At 33.6% G+C, this 17,232-nt stretch overlaps 1 protein-coding gene across 2 annotated transcripts in view; it reads right to left on the bottom strand.

The window, feature by feature from the left end:
• The window catches only part of LOC115456163 (facilitated trehalose transporter Tret1), a 37,939-nt gene that overhangs the window by 1,290 nt on the left and 19,417 nt on the right, over nt 1-17,232 (bottom strand). For both annotated transcript variants that reach the window (XM_030185115.2, XM_030185106.2), the window contains exons 4-6: nt 6,203-6,411; nt 5,639-5,905; nt 564-785 (exon numbers count right to left, since the gene is read on the bottom strand). In XM_030185115.2, coding sequence (XP_030040975.1) covers nt 564-785; nt 5,639-5,905; nt 6,203-6,411 — 698 coding nt within the window. The remainder of the gene's footprint in view (nt 1-563; nt 786-5,638; nt 5,906-6,202; nt 6,412-17,232) is intronic.

Raw genomic sequence — 17,232 nt, 5'->3', positions numbered from 1 at the left:
TCGTATCCATGTGTAGATTTTTATGTTGTAGACAACCTTTTAGAATGTAACTGGTTCACTGACTTTCTTAACCATTGTCATAACAGTAAGTAATTGATTTCCATATGACGTCATACAATTCAATGATGAATTTTGATTAAGTGGAGGCGTCTCAAACTTAATGGAAAGAAAGTGATTCAGACACGAACAAAGTCCTTTGTCGCAGATGTTTCATAACATTAAAAGATTACATAAGCATAGCTTGTAGTTACATATATAATATCGAATCATAAATTTAAAGCTGAGTTCATTTTCTTATTGTACTAAGCTATGGCTCGTCTACTTAATACAACATAAATGATGAAACTAATTTAACGCTCTGCTGACTACGATGACAATGCGGATGTTTCATTCGTCCTTGTTATCATTCAATTAAATGCGTATAATTTTTTATTATTGTCGTTAAGTATCGTGGCTAAAATCTTTATTACATTAATAATTTGTTAAGAAAAATACGTTTCTATTTTTAGCCCATAACAAAATCTAAAGACGGTATACGAGGCGCTATTTCATATAATACTTACAGTAGGTTTAAGTGATCCACCGGAATCTTTTACGATGTCCACGGCGTAGAAGATGACTACATAGCTGCCTGATAAGATCTGCAGGAGGTTGAAAGCGTTGATGAGTAGGAGCGGCTTTAGAACGTTTGGCCGTATCACTGTCGCAAAGAATCTAATGTTTTCTTCACCGCGGGCTTTTTCTTTTTCTCTGGCTGATATCAATTCGTGGAGCTCACGTTGCGCCTGGAAAAAATATTTAATATAATTTTATTACGAATTTTATATTAATTTAGTTTAATAGTAACATAGTAGATCGGTAACCTACTTATTTCATAGAATACTGAATAGGTAAGTATGTGCCAGGTCAAACTTGTAGTAAAAGTAAATATACGTACCTACATGTATGTACATGTAGGTAACCTTGCCTCTTTACACGATTAATTTACAGTGTTTGGTCAAGCACATGAAAGTATTACCTATTGCATCATTAAGTTTTTAGGCGATTGCGTATACATAGAGTAGATAGAACAGATTATTATTCAGCCAGTTTGACTTCACTGTACCGTTCTGATATATCGCTTAGAAAGGTTGGATCTATTTTATCATTCATAAGTATTACATCACGAAAAATATTATTTTTTCTATTTTATGTAAGTATATGATTTACAAATACAACTGATTTATTTAGATATATAATTATTAAAAGTAGTATTCTAAAAATTTGCACATTTTTGTTAACTGTAATCCCGAAAGAATATGCGAATCGCAGTTTCTGCTTTATCGCTTACAGTCCAGGCAAGTGAACCTCGTTTTTAAAAGAAATATGTATCCGCCGAGTACCGACTTGGTAATTGAAATGAGAGTTCATTATTTATCATCCATAATATATCTCTTTTCTAGTTTAGACTCTAACTATTATCACTATATTATGGTGCGTGACGAGAAAAATATTCATAGAAACTTAATAACTTTATAAACGATTACCTACTAAGGTAAATTGTATCGGATTATAATCTATTATATGGTAATGCAATTGCATCATCTAGAATGTAGGAGATAGATACAAAAGTAATTATCTTTAATTATAGTATTCATCTTTATACATACCGGTGGAACACTCAAGTGTTAGTTCATTGGTTTGGAAAAGACATAAGTGTCTTATTTACATAATAAGTAAGTAAAGAGCGATGATTAAAGAGTCACGTTCCAATACAAGACGCTTCATTGAAGTATTAAAAAAATGTGTTACAATACTTAAGACATACCTATTTAAAAATATTACCATTGATCATAATACGTAGTAAACATACTTAATTATTTTATGCATAAGAAAGACCCTATACAGCACCTAGGCACGATCATTATCTTAGCTATTTATTTTGTAGAGGTATTATCAAGTACTATTTTCTGTTTCGTATACAATATTTAAGACAAAAAATATAATTGGAATGTATCTTGTAATCAAGATATTGCATTCAGAATTGTATAACTTGTGTGAAAATATTCAATTAAATAAAATTCCCAAAAAACCCTATAGACCTACCTACCAATACGATTTCGCTCCGAATGAAATGACAATATGCAAAATTGCCAATCACATACGGTACCACATATCGTGATGCGTGTTTATTGTTTGAATTTGTTTGTGTCGACGCTTGTTCAAGAAAATGTCACATCAATTGTCATGTGCCTCCTTCCTCGTTGAGCTCATTACGAGAACACTTAACGGGAATTAAAATCATGAACCATCGCACAGTTCAATACGACAAACATCAACGCCCGCCACTTGTTTTGCATGTGATGTCGGCACAACTAATGAAACAAATCAATTGGTCGTGGTTGATTACCAAAAATACTTAAGGTTTTTTTGTAAACTATAATATTTAATATTGGATGATAGAAGGTTTAAAACATATTACAGCCAATATAAAAGATGATTTTAAACATGTCCAGTATATGACGAATTGGGTCATTTATAAGTAGTCTCGTTGCCTATAAATATCTACATAAACGACAGAATCATGGTTAAGCTGCCAGCATTAAAATAAATGATTAGGGTTTATGAAAACGATAGGTATTTCCTGCCTCCAGAAATATCACTTACCACTATCAGTGCTTACTATTTCCAGCAAGCCGTATTCTGAGTCACTATGAAATTTGTAAGTACTAGACCTCCGTTGAGCTGGCTTATTAATAGACAAGTAGTTATAATATACCTATTATGTCTATGATATAGCGGTATTTGTACGTAGTATAATAATTCCATGGTACTTATAATACCTACAATTTTAATAGGTAGCACGTGATTAACTTCAATGTAGAGTGGTCATGACGCAGCAGATTTGTAGTTTGATAAATTAACTATAATTATGTAACCCTTTTTTTTTTTTTTTTTTTGTTTTCGCGGAGAAAGTCCCTTATTACTACCGTCCAGTCTTCGCGGGGGGCGACTGAGCGGTTATGTTGGGGTAACCGTTGCCTTACGACCCGACAATTGAAGCAGCCCGGGACCCTCGGGCGGCGGTCGGGCCGAGTCCCTAACCAATGACCCTAACCTAAGTCCCTACGCAACGGCCTACCAACTAAAACTCCGCGTTGACCCTCTTCGGCGCATAAGGGACGACTGCGGGCTTCCCCGAGACAGCAGGTCCGAGTCTTCGTCCGCGGCCGCCCCTGCGCGGTGCCGCCTTGCGGCCCGTCTCCTAAATGTGGGGGGGCTCCTAAGCCCCTCGCACCGAAGGACGCTCTCAGCGTCAACGGCAGCATGAGGTCAACGCCACACTGCCGTCCATCCCGGGGTCAACCGAAAAATGTGCAAGAAATGCACAAAAATGCACTAGGGCGGACAGCCCCCTGCTGCCCGCCGACGACCCCCTTCGTGGCCCCTATAAGTCGCCTCTTACGACAGGCAGGGGTTTACCGTGGTGGTATTCTCCAAACGCCCCCATTCCACAGGGCGGGAGACGCCGGTCAGTCGTCCACCCGGCGTCTCCTACGTCTCCTCTGACGGCGGGAGGGATCGGCCCTCTCACGATCCCTCTCGGCGCTCTCCTTCTGCGAGATGACCGCCTCGCAGAAGTGGGCCACCGCACGCCAGGCCTCCTAAAGGAACAGGTCTGGTTATATTGGTCAGGCTGTTACTAAGCGCCCACTCCCGGCCGCTATCCCACTACTGCCCGATACGGGGACTTTTGGCTGCTGGGTTTCCCCCCTGGCCCGGTTCGCCCCTCCTTAGTGAACCTGCATCCCCCGGACTCCTCCAGGGGATCCATATTAAATACCAGGCTTAGTGCGGACGTCCAGTCAACATGGGCCACTCAGCACCAGTGGATCCCGACCTCAAACCATCCTCTGAGCCAGACCTCCGAGTAGCCGGATTACAGGAGACGCCACGCTCCCAGTCATAATTATGTAACCCTGACATCTTAGTTTCTGACCATTTGTTATATACATACATGTATACCTACAATCTTTGATTCCTATGATCTAACTATCAGTGCTTAGAGCATTTGTGGGGATTTATATTTAGTTAGTATTGAATTCATATTTTTATAAACCTTAATCTGACGACTACTCAGATGGGATGACGAAATTATCAAACTCCGAGACATAACGTGGTTGAGACCGGCACAGGATCGGAAAGTATATGATAAAGAAGAGGCCTATGTTCAGCAGTAGCCAAATGAAACAGGTTCACGTATTCATGAATACGTCAGCATCATTTCAATATTTTTAATGTAAACACTTGCGTTCCATAGAACAATGGTTTTGTGGAACACAAGTGCCTACGTTAAAATCTGTTTTTGTTATTTCACTTACATAACCAAAAAAATTGTTAATAGAAATAATCCGGTAGTTTTACTTTATTGTCCACAAACACATAACCCTCCTTCGCCAGTCGAGCACAATTTAGAAATTTCCAGGCTATTAGCAACAAAGAACTCGTCGACAAATATAACTTGACATTATATTATTATCATAAACTTGACATAAAAGTAGTAGAGATTAATTACGAGTTACAGTCAGATTCATTTATCAAGCATGTTCCAAGTGTAACCGTGTAGTTGGGTCAGTAGGCCATTTCTAGGATCATGACCTTTGTTCTCTTTCCTCGGCTCTCTGCGTCGATAATCGTGTTCATTGCCTCGATGGATTCTATTTGGATGGATAATTCAGTTTTACGGTCCGAATTAGTACCAAACGTAAATAAAATGTCTTTGGAGCTTTGAATATTAAGGTTATGGACGGTTTGGTGTTATTAATTAATTATATAATATCATATTGAATTTAAAAATATATTTATTTTCATGTTAAAATTATAATTGCTACAGTAATTACGTTTTAAAGTTTAGTACCATTAAAAAAATTATGTACTGACATGATTCAGACCTATCTCATTAGTATAGAAGGCCCATGCTCAACAATGGGTAGTATATTAATAATAATATCAGCCCTGTATTGTATACTTTGCCCACTGCTGAGCATGGGCCTCCCCTACTACTGAGAGGGATTAGGCCTTAGTCCACCACGCTGGCCTAGTGCGGATTGGTAGACTTCACACACCTTCGAAATTCCTATAGATAAGATATAAGATAAGATAGAGAACTTTTCAGATGTACAGGTTTCCTCACGATGTTTTCCTTCACCGTTAAAGCGGACGATAAATTCACAAAGAATACACACATGATTTTTTAGAAAAGTCAGAGGTGTGTGCCCTTGGGATTTGAACCTGCGGACATTCGTCTCGGCAGTCCGTTCTACACCCAACTAGGCTACCGCCGCTTTATGGGTGGTATATTACATTTATAATATAAAAAAGTGCAGTGCGACATTTAAAGTAGATAAGTATCTAAGTCATTATATTGTTGTCTGTTTCACTAAACTCTTTATTACGATTATTTTCATTAAATTATTTATTTTGTGAAAAGACATACAGACAGACAGAGTGTTTAAGACACCTCTTCCAGAATAAACTGTAGAAAAGTTATTCAGTATTAATATCAAACACAATACACTATTGAATCAAGGGCAGATTGATCTGCTTTATATAGTTTTATTTATTTGTTATTTAATATCCAATATTAATAGGTACTTACTGTGTCAGGGTCACCTCGGAGCCGTGCCATGGCCGCCATAGCCTCGTGGAAGCGTCCTCGGCGAGCCAGCCATGTGGGTGATTCGGGAGAGAAGCATAGAGCAATAAAAGCTAGTGAGGGCAGCACTATCGAGAGGTGAGCTACTGAACGCCAAGGTAAAGCACCTCCCAGAGCGTACACGTAGAGCACCCCCAGTGAATATGCCACGAAAGGTGTACCTATTAGAAGTCCTCGTAATCTTGGTTCCGAAATTTCACCTAAGTAAACCTGCAATGGGAATTATTAATTAATATTTTTATGGATATATTTTAAGTTGGGACACTATTCTCACATTTTTTTATTCGATTGGAAACATAAAGTCTATTTTCAGAAATATAATACAACTTATTAAAGGACCGTTACGATAAGACTTCTCTAAGTTATAGTTTCTCTTTGAGTCAACGTTATATGTTTATATCACCTAACCCTTTATAATGTAATATGCCTCTACGCGTATCTTAAAAAATTGTACATATGTATACATAATACATATACTTAGTCAAAAATTTTTTTTCTTCAAATTACCTGTGAGGGAGCTGCCATGATGCCGACAGCGAATCCACACACTATCCTACCGAGGAGCAGCAGATAGTGATGTGTGGCTGTGCCGATGATAATCCAGCCGACCACTAAAGGCAACGTGCATGCCTGCAACGTTCTCCGTCGGCCTATAGCCTCCATCACGGGCCCTGACAGCATCGAGCCCAGCGGCGTCGCAGCTGAATGTATACTTGCTGCAAACAAACAAAATATTGATATCATTTTTGTGTTTAGGGAATCATTAAAATTTATTACTTTCGCACGTCTATTTTTCTATTGATTATTGGATTTCGGCTGTGATCGGTAAAATCTCGAATTAGCTACATGCCATCTGCATATAAAATCTTTACTATAATACCAGCAATATCTAAACTTTAGTGATGCATGAAATAAGAAACCATCGTCATAACAATTCAAGTTTTAGGGGCGGATTTTAAACTCGATTTATAACGATACTTAAATACTAATTTGGACACGGTTATGAGGTGATTGCATCGTAATAAGTACTTTTACTTATTTTATCAAGCGTTTTAAGTATGAGATGGGCTTAACTAAAACGATAATTAGAATTAACCCGTAATATTAGTAACGTAGGAGAGATACCTTGAAGTTTCTATTATATTATAACATATTAAAAATATTATTCGAGTGTTAATGAATTTAGTTCACAGATACATGTTAGACTTATCCGCCATGACAGGCTTTTTTGTTGATGATATACTTACTATGCTTAGGTTAGTATTAAGTATATATTGCACCATAAAATGTAACAGATTTTGTCTAATTTAGGTCATGGTATAATACTTATTTGATTATTTAACAATCATTGAGTAACTGCTATCACTTAATTATATACCTACTTTATAATCTGCATTAGCGATAGCTTATTTTAAAATCGGCTAAAACTTGTTTTAGTTGAATCAGATGACGCCGCGCCGTTTCGACCGCAATTAAATTTACCAAGTCATTGTTCAGTTTAAAACAAATAATGCAATGAGAACCGAGTTTTAATACTCTTTTGTGTTGTGGTTTTACGTCAAAATATTTTATGAACTATGACCACAGTGAGATACTGATATGGATGATATTATTTGTAAATAATCGTTTAAGTGTTAAAGAAATATAATCGAGCTTCTGTCTACCGGCCATGATAATTTAATTTATTTTTTCCTGTCATGGCGAAAATATGTATAAACTGCACAGACGTGTCCTTGAGTTGAAAAATTAACTATAATATAATATTGTTTAGGTAAAGACAAAAGACTCAAGCGAGATGTGTGGATCTCATGAACATGAAACTCAGCAAACAATAATATAAAGGAGAATGTAATACTTAACTACTTAATATTCGAATAATTAGTACCTATTCTGTTTTAATAATTATTATTGCATAAATAATTTTACATCTTTAGATATGTCTTCATACATACAACTGCCGTGTTTTTATATGTACCTATTTGTATTATTAGAATAAAATGGGTACCTAAGTATTAAGTACTTAGTAATAAGCATAGTATGTCAATAACTGATAAAAAAAAATTATACTTACCTACTTTAAAAAATAATAGTTACTTATCAACTTGTACAACTGAGGGATTATTAAATGAGATTAATTTTAATTTAATCTAAGTCTAATTGCTTAAGTATACATCGAATTCTTAAAATTTTCTTATCTTAAATGTGAAATTCAATACGTGTGTGAATAAAACGTGATCTTTTTCTTTTTAAACTGATGAATCCAATGATAATGCACTTCGTATTTAAAATTATATTATCACCATCGACACAAAAAGCAGAACCATTCTAAACATTGTAAAGAACAGAAAAATTTTAGAGGAAGGTTTATCTATGCGTCGTAATTTTTTTTCTATGTCTTGTTCAGAGGTGTATTTTTCTTCGCGATTTGATTAAAATGATAATTTTTTGTGTTCGATTTCGTATAGCTCGGAATGGTTCAATGGACCTAGGATTTTGAAAATGCAGGGCAAAATCCTCAAAATCAAATAGGTATGATTTGAATGATTCTTATTGTGTTGGGTTCAATATAGCAACCAGATACTACCATATTAAAAAAACTAAAATTGAACTTCGAAGATGCAGCAGGTAATACTCAAAATAAAACATAATGAGAATGCTTATGTTTGTATAGAGTTCAATTAAGTATATTTTAGAACTAACAAAACACTTTTTTAAAAAAACGACTGCAAAATCCACAATAATCTAAAAGTAATTGAACTTTATAAGGTGGTTTATTAAAATACAAGCAATAATCGTCATTCCTATTCATGTTTTTATGAACACTCAATATTTTTGTTTTTGATGCTGTATGTACGTGATTGAGTAGGTATTAAGGCATATACTCTAGGTAGGCCGTAGGTAGCTACATCTAAAACCTCATGTGTAAATTACAATAGAGAGTATCTATGTAAACAAAAAATATCCTTATATTTATCGTGTATTTCAAGCAAAACATTTAAATTTACTGAAATAGAACTCAAAGCCACAAAGAAACAACGCTAATATTGTATTCAATAGTCAGTGTATCGAGGTTACATGTATATTGACTTTTAAGTGTAGTTTTAGTCATTCTTTTGTGTTAAACAAAGGCGTTTAATGATACACATATATAAGTAGATATGTCCTAAGCTTGTGTTAAATCTTAAACGTTATACAATGTTGATTTAAATCGGTTGATCACGCTACCGCTTGCACTCGTTACTTACAAAGATATTGACTTTTGTCACAAAGTGATGCAGTCCACGTTTACGTTATAGCTCTACTTATCTCTGAAAACCTGTAATAAGTAATATTTTAAAATGTTTTCATTTCTTATATGGAACATTTTCAAACATTTATTTATTTATTAGGTTGATTAGTTTGAATAATGTATAAGATATTTTTGTTTACAGTTTAATATGAATATAAAATCTGTTAATACTATAAAATATGATGGCTGATGACAATAGTTGTTTAGAAGGGGACGTGTTTACTGCGAAAATCCCGCTTTGGTGACGCCGTCGTTTCTAACCGGTTTCAAATATCGACGTAATTTCTGTTTTATGTTACTAGTAACATTTAATGTTTCATTACTTTATGTGACTTTAGTTATATAGCAAAAATAAGCTAATATTGTACTTGCGTGTAATTTAGATCTTGTTTCAATCTGCTCTAGGACTTTAGCAAAAACCCGTAAAATATGTAATTTTTGTTCTAATGGAAAAAATAAATATACCTTGTTGAGATTAAACTGTACTTACTCTATTAACATTTATCTTTTAGTTCACTCAGTTTTTTTTTAATTTTCTGTCGAATTATTATTATGAGACTAAAGGTAGTTCCATTCTTAAATATAAAATAATTGTAATATCTAGTATTCTGTAACTGTAAGAATACAGTGATACACGCTTATCTATACTATTATATAAAGCTGAAGAGTTTATTTGTTTGAGCGCGTTAATCTCAGGAACTACTGGTTGGAAATGAAAAATTATTTTAGTGTTGGAAAGCTTATTTATCAGTAAAGCCTTTAGGGTGTATAACATCACGCTATAACTAAGAGGAGCGGAGCATCGATACAAAGCGAAGAAAATGTATATCTTTTGAGATCTTCCGTTGCGTGCGCAGAGTAAACGGTTTACGAAAGAAATATGTATGACGGAGTTGTTACTTTAAAAAGTTCGATAAAAATATTATAAAAGAAAGTCCGCGCCGCATCTGTCTGCCTGTCTTTTATAACGGAAAACTTTATCACGCGGGCGGAGTCTCGGGTAGATATAAACATGTCGAAGCTTGTTATCAGCAATTTTTTTTATGTATATCTGCTTCATTTTAAATATTTATTATTTATAATTGGGTACAGACGTTTCCTAAAATTGTAAAATAACATTTATTTTCCAAGTCCTTGTTTAACGAATACACGAAGGTTTTGAAACATTATAAAATCTTAATCATTATATAATATGTATTATGGCAACTTAGATGTATGGCCAAATAATCTGCTCACGCTATTTCTTTGTTATAATTATTTTGCGGTTACCTACTTTGGTAATACCTAACTAAAGTTTGTGGCTAGTATGGCTGATGTCATTATTTGATTTTATTTTAATTATGTTGGAATTTGGTCTTTGGAACGGTCTATCAACATCGGTTATCGAATGGAGGCCAATTACAGCCTATAATAGGCCGATGATATTATTTTTATTTTATTTTATTTATTTTAACATGATGCATATAAACTTATACTGTCTTTCTAATTACTTACTTTATTTTTTTACTTCCCCTTTCTTATTAATTTTTTTAAACTATGCTAATACCTATCTGAAATGTAAACATTAATAAGCGCCTATACTACCAATATTTAGCATTGATTTTGTTTTAGTAGTTATGACAAAGAATTGAAGAGATTTTATAAACAGTCTAGTTAAGTATTTTGCTCACTGTTCTGGTTTATTGGGATGCCCATGATTATCTCATTGAACCAAACTCGGTTAATGATTGGCAAAAAATTATCGCATGCAGCGGGCAAAAAGAGCACTGATAAAAATTGAGAATATGTTCAACCATTTGGTTACTTTGCTCACATATTGTCTATTTGTTTTATAGACCCTCTCATATTTATAAGATTCTAAGTTTTATTTTTGTCTAAGAAACAACAATTTATATGCTACCTATATTATTCCGGTAAAGTCCTCAATAGAAGGTGGAAGGTGAATTATATTTTATCAGCTTAGACGTGCCGGCATGGCACGGGGCTATATTATCCTCATTCATAGTTATTTGCAAACTAGTACCTATCGATTTCTGTACGGGAAATCCTGTACGGGATTCGAGTTCATTCGAGGAAAACTTTCGTTATATTTGCTGGGCTGTTATTAAGTGAAATATGTAACAAATGACAAGATGACGGGTTTAGAATACCTTTAACATAATGGGTGTTATATAATGACTTCGTTACCTAAGATACAAATTATTTAATCAGAATAAAAAATTCATCAGATTACCTACATACCTATATTTATCCTGGTCTTATTTTTTATATGTATGTAATCATAATGTTATGTGTATATAATTTACGTTTACATTTTAAATCATCGATATATTAATAATTTTGAGTTCTCCGGTTTACAAACCATCATGCACCAATGTTAGCTGTAATTTCCCGTAAACTAACCTAAAAAATATTTGTCACTTTTTATCTCATGTATGTACGTTAAGAGGTTTTTTGAGACGGGGCAGGAAGAGTTCTTAGTGTAGGTACTCTAAATTAAGGAAAGTAGGTACCTATCTTCTTAAAGCTACTTACTCGTCTTTACTGCTCCATCTTAAGAGTCCTCTCTATTAATAGATATGAAATAACGTAACCAGTTATTTTATATCTATATGAGCAGTAAACTTGCAAGTCATTATTATGACTTGGGTAGCGTAGGTACGCATCATTTATTTTGACAATAAGTTAATGCTCAATACGTATGGGTCAGTAGATAAACAATATCTATTCATACAGTGTCCAAAGGTCAGTGACGTCAGGCCATTTTCTAACAGACAGAGAGAAAATGTAACCACAAATCTCCATAACTTATGCATTACGTCACCTTTACAGATTTTTAGGGTATACCCTCACGTAAATATTACGCAATATCAATTTCAAATATTTATATTTATGTCATTCTATATTATAATTATCTTTTCCTATTTCGGTACTAATTCTTCGCTATATCTGGTCCAGATACTATAACAGCACGATTAAAGCTTCGTATATTACTATCTTAATTTTACAAGAGTTAAGGGAATAGCCTAGTCGATGAAGCGGCAGTAACCTAGTTGGGTTTGGAACGCACTGTCAAGACGAATGTCCGCAGGTTCAAATCCCAAAGGCTGAATTTACTAAAATTATGTGGGTATTCTTTGTGAATTATTGCTGGCTTTATACAGGGTTGATATTATTATTATTTTAAGTGAATTATGAAATATACTTAATATCTTTTTGAAGTGTCATGTCGCGTGAACTGACTTTTTCATATATGTTTCAAAACATGTCTAAATTATATTAAATGAAAGGTGTATCTAGGCAGAAAACTTGTTATTACGTATACTATTTAGCAAATTACTTTTAAATATAATACAAAAAATATTACTACATAAATAATGAAGATAAGAATTACTTTAACAATAATTGGCATATCTGAGACAAGCATTAGAATATTGTCAGGGGCTCCTAAACTAGGCCATTCCTGTATCTTGGGATGCTTGATAAGTAACATTAATTTACCCCTTTTTGCTGGTCATAACGTATTTTATTTGGCTTTATCGATAATGTTAAAAGCTACCATACTTATAGACACATTGTTAAGTAACACATAGGTAGAGCCAAAAGATGAAACTCTTGTTGACGCAGGCGGGTATAAAGAATCATAATATTATATTTTATATTCTAGTCCAAACAATAACGTATTTGACAAAAGTTTGCATGTCGCGATTGTAGTAAATTGTGTTATTGTTGGACAATTTAACTTGAATGAGTGCCTACTTAGTCGCAGAAAAATTGGTTGTGTGCACGAAAACAATTCGTACGGAGTAATGGACTATCATCTCACTGTGTGTAATTTTTAATGTATTTTTTTACTCATGTCCATTATTTATGCACATACAATATTATTACAAACAAACATGTAAAATATATATTAGTACATTTTCCTTATGATCTAAATTTATTTTTTAAAATATTGACGCATTGGGTTAAATCTATCTGTAGTATAATTAAGTATATTATGTAAACACAATGTTTAGAAATAAAATTAAGACTATGCTATTTCCTTACATTGTAACAAGTTATGATGGGGTTGTCATATCTGCTAAAGATAAAAACCCCGAAATAAAAACAAAGATAAAAAAAAATCCTATATTAGTACTAGACAGTAATAGAGATTGCAGTAACGTGAATACCTTTTAATAAAGCATTGGATGTGAATATCCTTTAAATTTAGATTAATTATAAAAATCTATATTGTATTATTATGTCTACCAATTGAAACTAAATCCTTTATCTGTATTTTCGCTTCTTTGCAATTATTAACCCGGTTTCTGTCTACATATCAGCTCATCGTTGGTATTTGCGTTTAGGAGCAAAATAAAATGACTTGCAAATTATCTTAAATAGAAAAAGTTGGCACAGAAGAGAGTTATGTGAGATAAAAATAAATATGCACGGTTCTAGTGGAGTTAGTGTACGTACTTACGTAAGAAGTAAATTACTTCTGAAAGGAAAGTTTATTTTTGGTCTGTATTGAACAAATTTTGCCAAAGTTTCGTGTTTCGTCACATCGAAAATGGAACGTTTTAAAAGAGCTGTGAGCAGTTAGTGCATACTTACAACCTTATGTTCGTCACTCGCTCATTATTCGACATGTTTTATAAACATATGCAATAATTCAAACATTTAGGAATGTGCTAAAGACAATAGACAATAAAAATTGCATCAAAATATTATATAGTCTGGTGCCCGGTCGAGGCTAAAGGGATTGTTTGGATGTATTATGAGCGTAGGTATAATGTACGAATAACTAATGAATACTTATTATATTATGTAAGTAGGCATAATATTTAAGCGGCGATAGCCTAGTTGGGTGTGGAACGGACTGCCGAGACGAATGTCCGCAGGTTCAAATCCCAAGGGCACACACCTCTGACTTTTCTAAAAAATCATGTGTGGTATTCTTTGTGAATTTATCGTTCGCTTTAACGGTGAAGGAAAACATCGTGAGGAAACCTGCACATCTGAGAAGTTCTCTATAGGAATTTCGAAGGTGTGTGAAGTCTACCAACCCGCACTAGGCCAGCGTGGTGGACTAAGGCCTAATCCCTCTCAGTAGTAGAGGAGGCCCGTGCTCAGCAGTGGGCAAGTATATAATACAGGGCTGTTATTATTATTATTATTTAGGCATAATATTTTACGTGTCGCCAAATTATAGTCAGGTCCGATTGTTGTGGACTTGAAAATCTACTTATTATAATACATTGTATTCTCGACACAAGATTTCTACCTGAATATACTGAGCGAACTATTATTATAATGACATATATTTATGGTATTCTTAAAATAAAAAGAAAATACACATGGGGTTTTACACAACGTGCTCTTCTGATTAGAAATTAAAGATCAAAGTTCAGGAGGTTTATTAGAGGCAGGTACTATATCCGCTATCGTAACTCTAATATATTCTTCACTTTAGCTACAATAAGGTATTGTAGTTACGATTTTAACAGTAAGTATTCAATGTGTCAGGAATTATATTTTGTAATCGATTTTTATTATGTATTAATATTAAAGTATTTTATTGTATTATCGATAGTTAATGAATTGTACCTAAACCAGCATTTTGTATTACGTTAAACTGACCATAAGATAATATTATATTTTAATTTATGGAGATGCAAATCAGATAAGTGTCACAAACACATTGACCGGTGTTATCAGGTATTTAGTGGGTTATTTAGTTTAAAGTGCTTCTGGAAAAATCTATGACAAAAGGAAGCGGAACGGTACCGGTATCTTTAGGTACTTATCTATATATTCTTATATTGATTTAATTGGGTCCAATACCAGAAGTCATGACTCAGAGATTTTATTTTTAAACTAGAACAAAAGAGTGACTGTCAAGGATTAATTAAAATTAAGCGTTAAATAGCTTAAAAGTGTCCTAAGACGCAGTAATTAACTAATTTGCATGAAATGTTTAGTAGGTATTAAATTAAATGTAGGTACACTGTTATATTAATAACAAAGAAAATACACTAGTAAAATACAATGGGTATTACTATTCACACAAATCTGCATTTTCGCAATGCTTACAAGAATTTAATTTATCTTCCTTTTATAAAATAAGATTTTATTACATTAAGTTAGTTGAGATTTTTAAAGTGAATTCATTAAATTTACAAAAATGTTGTTCTGGCATCCACCAAGAGCAACTTACGTACTAACTATAACACGTATGACGTTACTGCAACTATTCAAAAAAGTTAATTTCATGAATTTATTCCTACATTTTTTTATAACAATTGAATAATAAGACGAGTGCGCCGTTCGCCTGATGGTGAGTAATATTTACAAGCAGCGACCATAATATTACAACTACTAGAAAGCTAATACCAGGCGATCGACTTCCATCAACACATCTGACAAAAAGATCCAATGTAATGTACGACGGTATGGTAAAAATAGCCATAGTTCGAGTTTTAAGATAAATGCTTTTTACATTTTATAGGCAAATGAATAATGCAAATAATTGTCTATGAATGATACAATGTATTTTTTTTTTATATTTTACGGTGTTCATCTTATTCTAGCGGAGTTTTCGTTTTATTATTTAACATTATAAATAAGTCATGCACCAAAATAATTTATTGAGTTTTATTTCTTATGCTAACTTTCATACTGATATTTAATTTACTGTTTAACAGTTATTTTAGATATTCGAAAGAACCTGACATAAAGAATGAATGGATTAATATAACAAGACAAGAGAACTGATTCCCATCAGTACAGAGTTTCATATGCTTACGGCATTTTATTTAAGGTTGTTTTATTTAGATGAAAATCTGTCGGCGTCTTCTAAGCTCGGCAGTACCTACATTAAATTTGCTTTTGCTGTGGAATATTTCATGTTAATAATATGTGTGTAATACACGCGTGCAGTGGCGGCTTTAACCAGTGCGAGGCTCCAACAGTAAATCTTTGTAAGGTGTTTTTTATTTTTACCCTTACTCCGTAGCCCGCACGAGGCTTCAGGCCGGAGCAAAATAATAAAAAGGTACCAGATTTCAACAATTTCGTACGTAAGATGCCGAAGGTGGTAAACAGGGTGATGACCTAGAAAGCTCTTGCTCGACACATCCCCTTCAAGGCAGCTTCTGTGATATAAGTTCATTTGTAAATATTTGAAATTGTATTATTATGCTTGATTATATTTGACATTGGCAGAAATCATAAAATATTAAAAAAATATAATAAGTACTAACGGATTTTTTATTTATTATGCGCGTATACAGAATTATTTTAAGATTATATTATGTACCTACAAAGACTTTTTACTAAATTATAATATACTCCTATAAAATCTGATAAAAAGGTAATATCGATGAAAATAACATGTTTCCAAGGTGTAGTGTCATTAGATATTGGTAGGACCACTCGTAATGCAGTATCCCGGTGAGTAACTGGTTTGAGGAAACATCAGGTAGTTCACAGAATCATTTTTAAGAGTAATATTGGCTATTAGAAGTCATGGATGCCGCCAAGATTAGTTTTAGGGAGGTGCAGCTGCACTGAGGCACTATACTACATAATATCATTAAGTATTTTTTCAAACTTAAATCTTACGTGTTTATCAAAATGCTTTATCATAAAAAAACCTTTGTGGTCGATAGTTTCTATTGTTGCATATTTATTCAGTGACTTATATTTTTTGTGATTTATTGGCAGGGCGGTGCACGTACACCCACTTTACCCCCCTCCCGGCGCCCATGCTAGAAATTTAGTGGTTATATCGTCGTTGGCTACAAGAGACCTAAGCGGGAGAGTGCTCACATAAGGCAATCCGGCGAAGTTCACAGCAATCATTAACAAAAGAAACAAAATTCTTCTAATTATTTCAAATTTTATCGATAAAACTCAATATTTTGGTACACCACTTATTTATAATGTTAAACAATGAAATCAAGAGAGTGTAAAATGTAATGCACACGTTTTGTATTTACTGACTACTTAGTACTTATATTAAATTTGTTTTAATTGGTATCTGAAAACATGCAATGTCGATCACCTTGAACAAGTTAATTTATGTAAATAAATAATAACATCTGACATTATTGATTTGCGACACTATAAATTGACAAGTCAGGGTGCTCCGAAGCAGAGTGATAGGCAATGTGTCATAGATCAGTACCTGTGTACTTTGTACTTATATATTGATTCTTGTTGTACTGACATCTAATATTTTTATTATAATTAGATGACT

This window comes from Manduca sexta, chromosome 14 (genome assembly GCF_014839805.1).
Source record: "Manduca sexta isolate Smith_Timp_Sample1 chromosome 14, JHU_Msex_v1.0, whole genome shotgun sequence".
Lineage (NCBI taxonomy): Eukaryota > Metazoa > Arthropoda > Insecta > Lepidoptera > Sphingidae > Manduca > Manduca sexta.
This window is presented reverse-complemented; position numbering and strand designations above follow the sequence as displayed.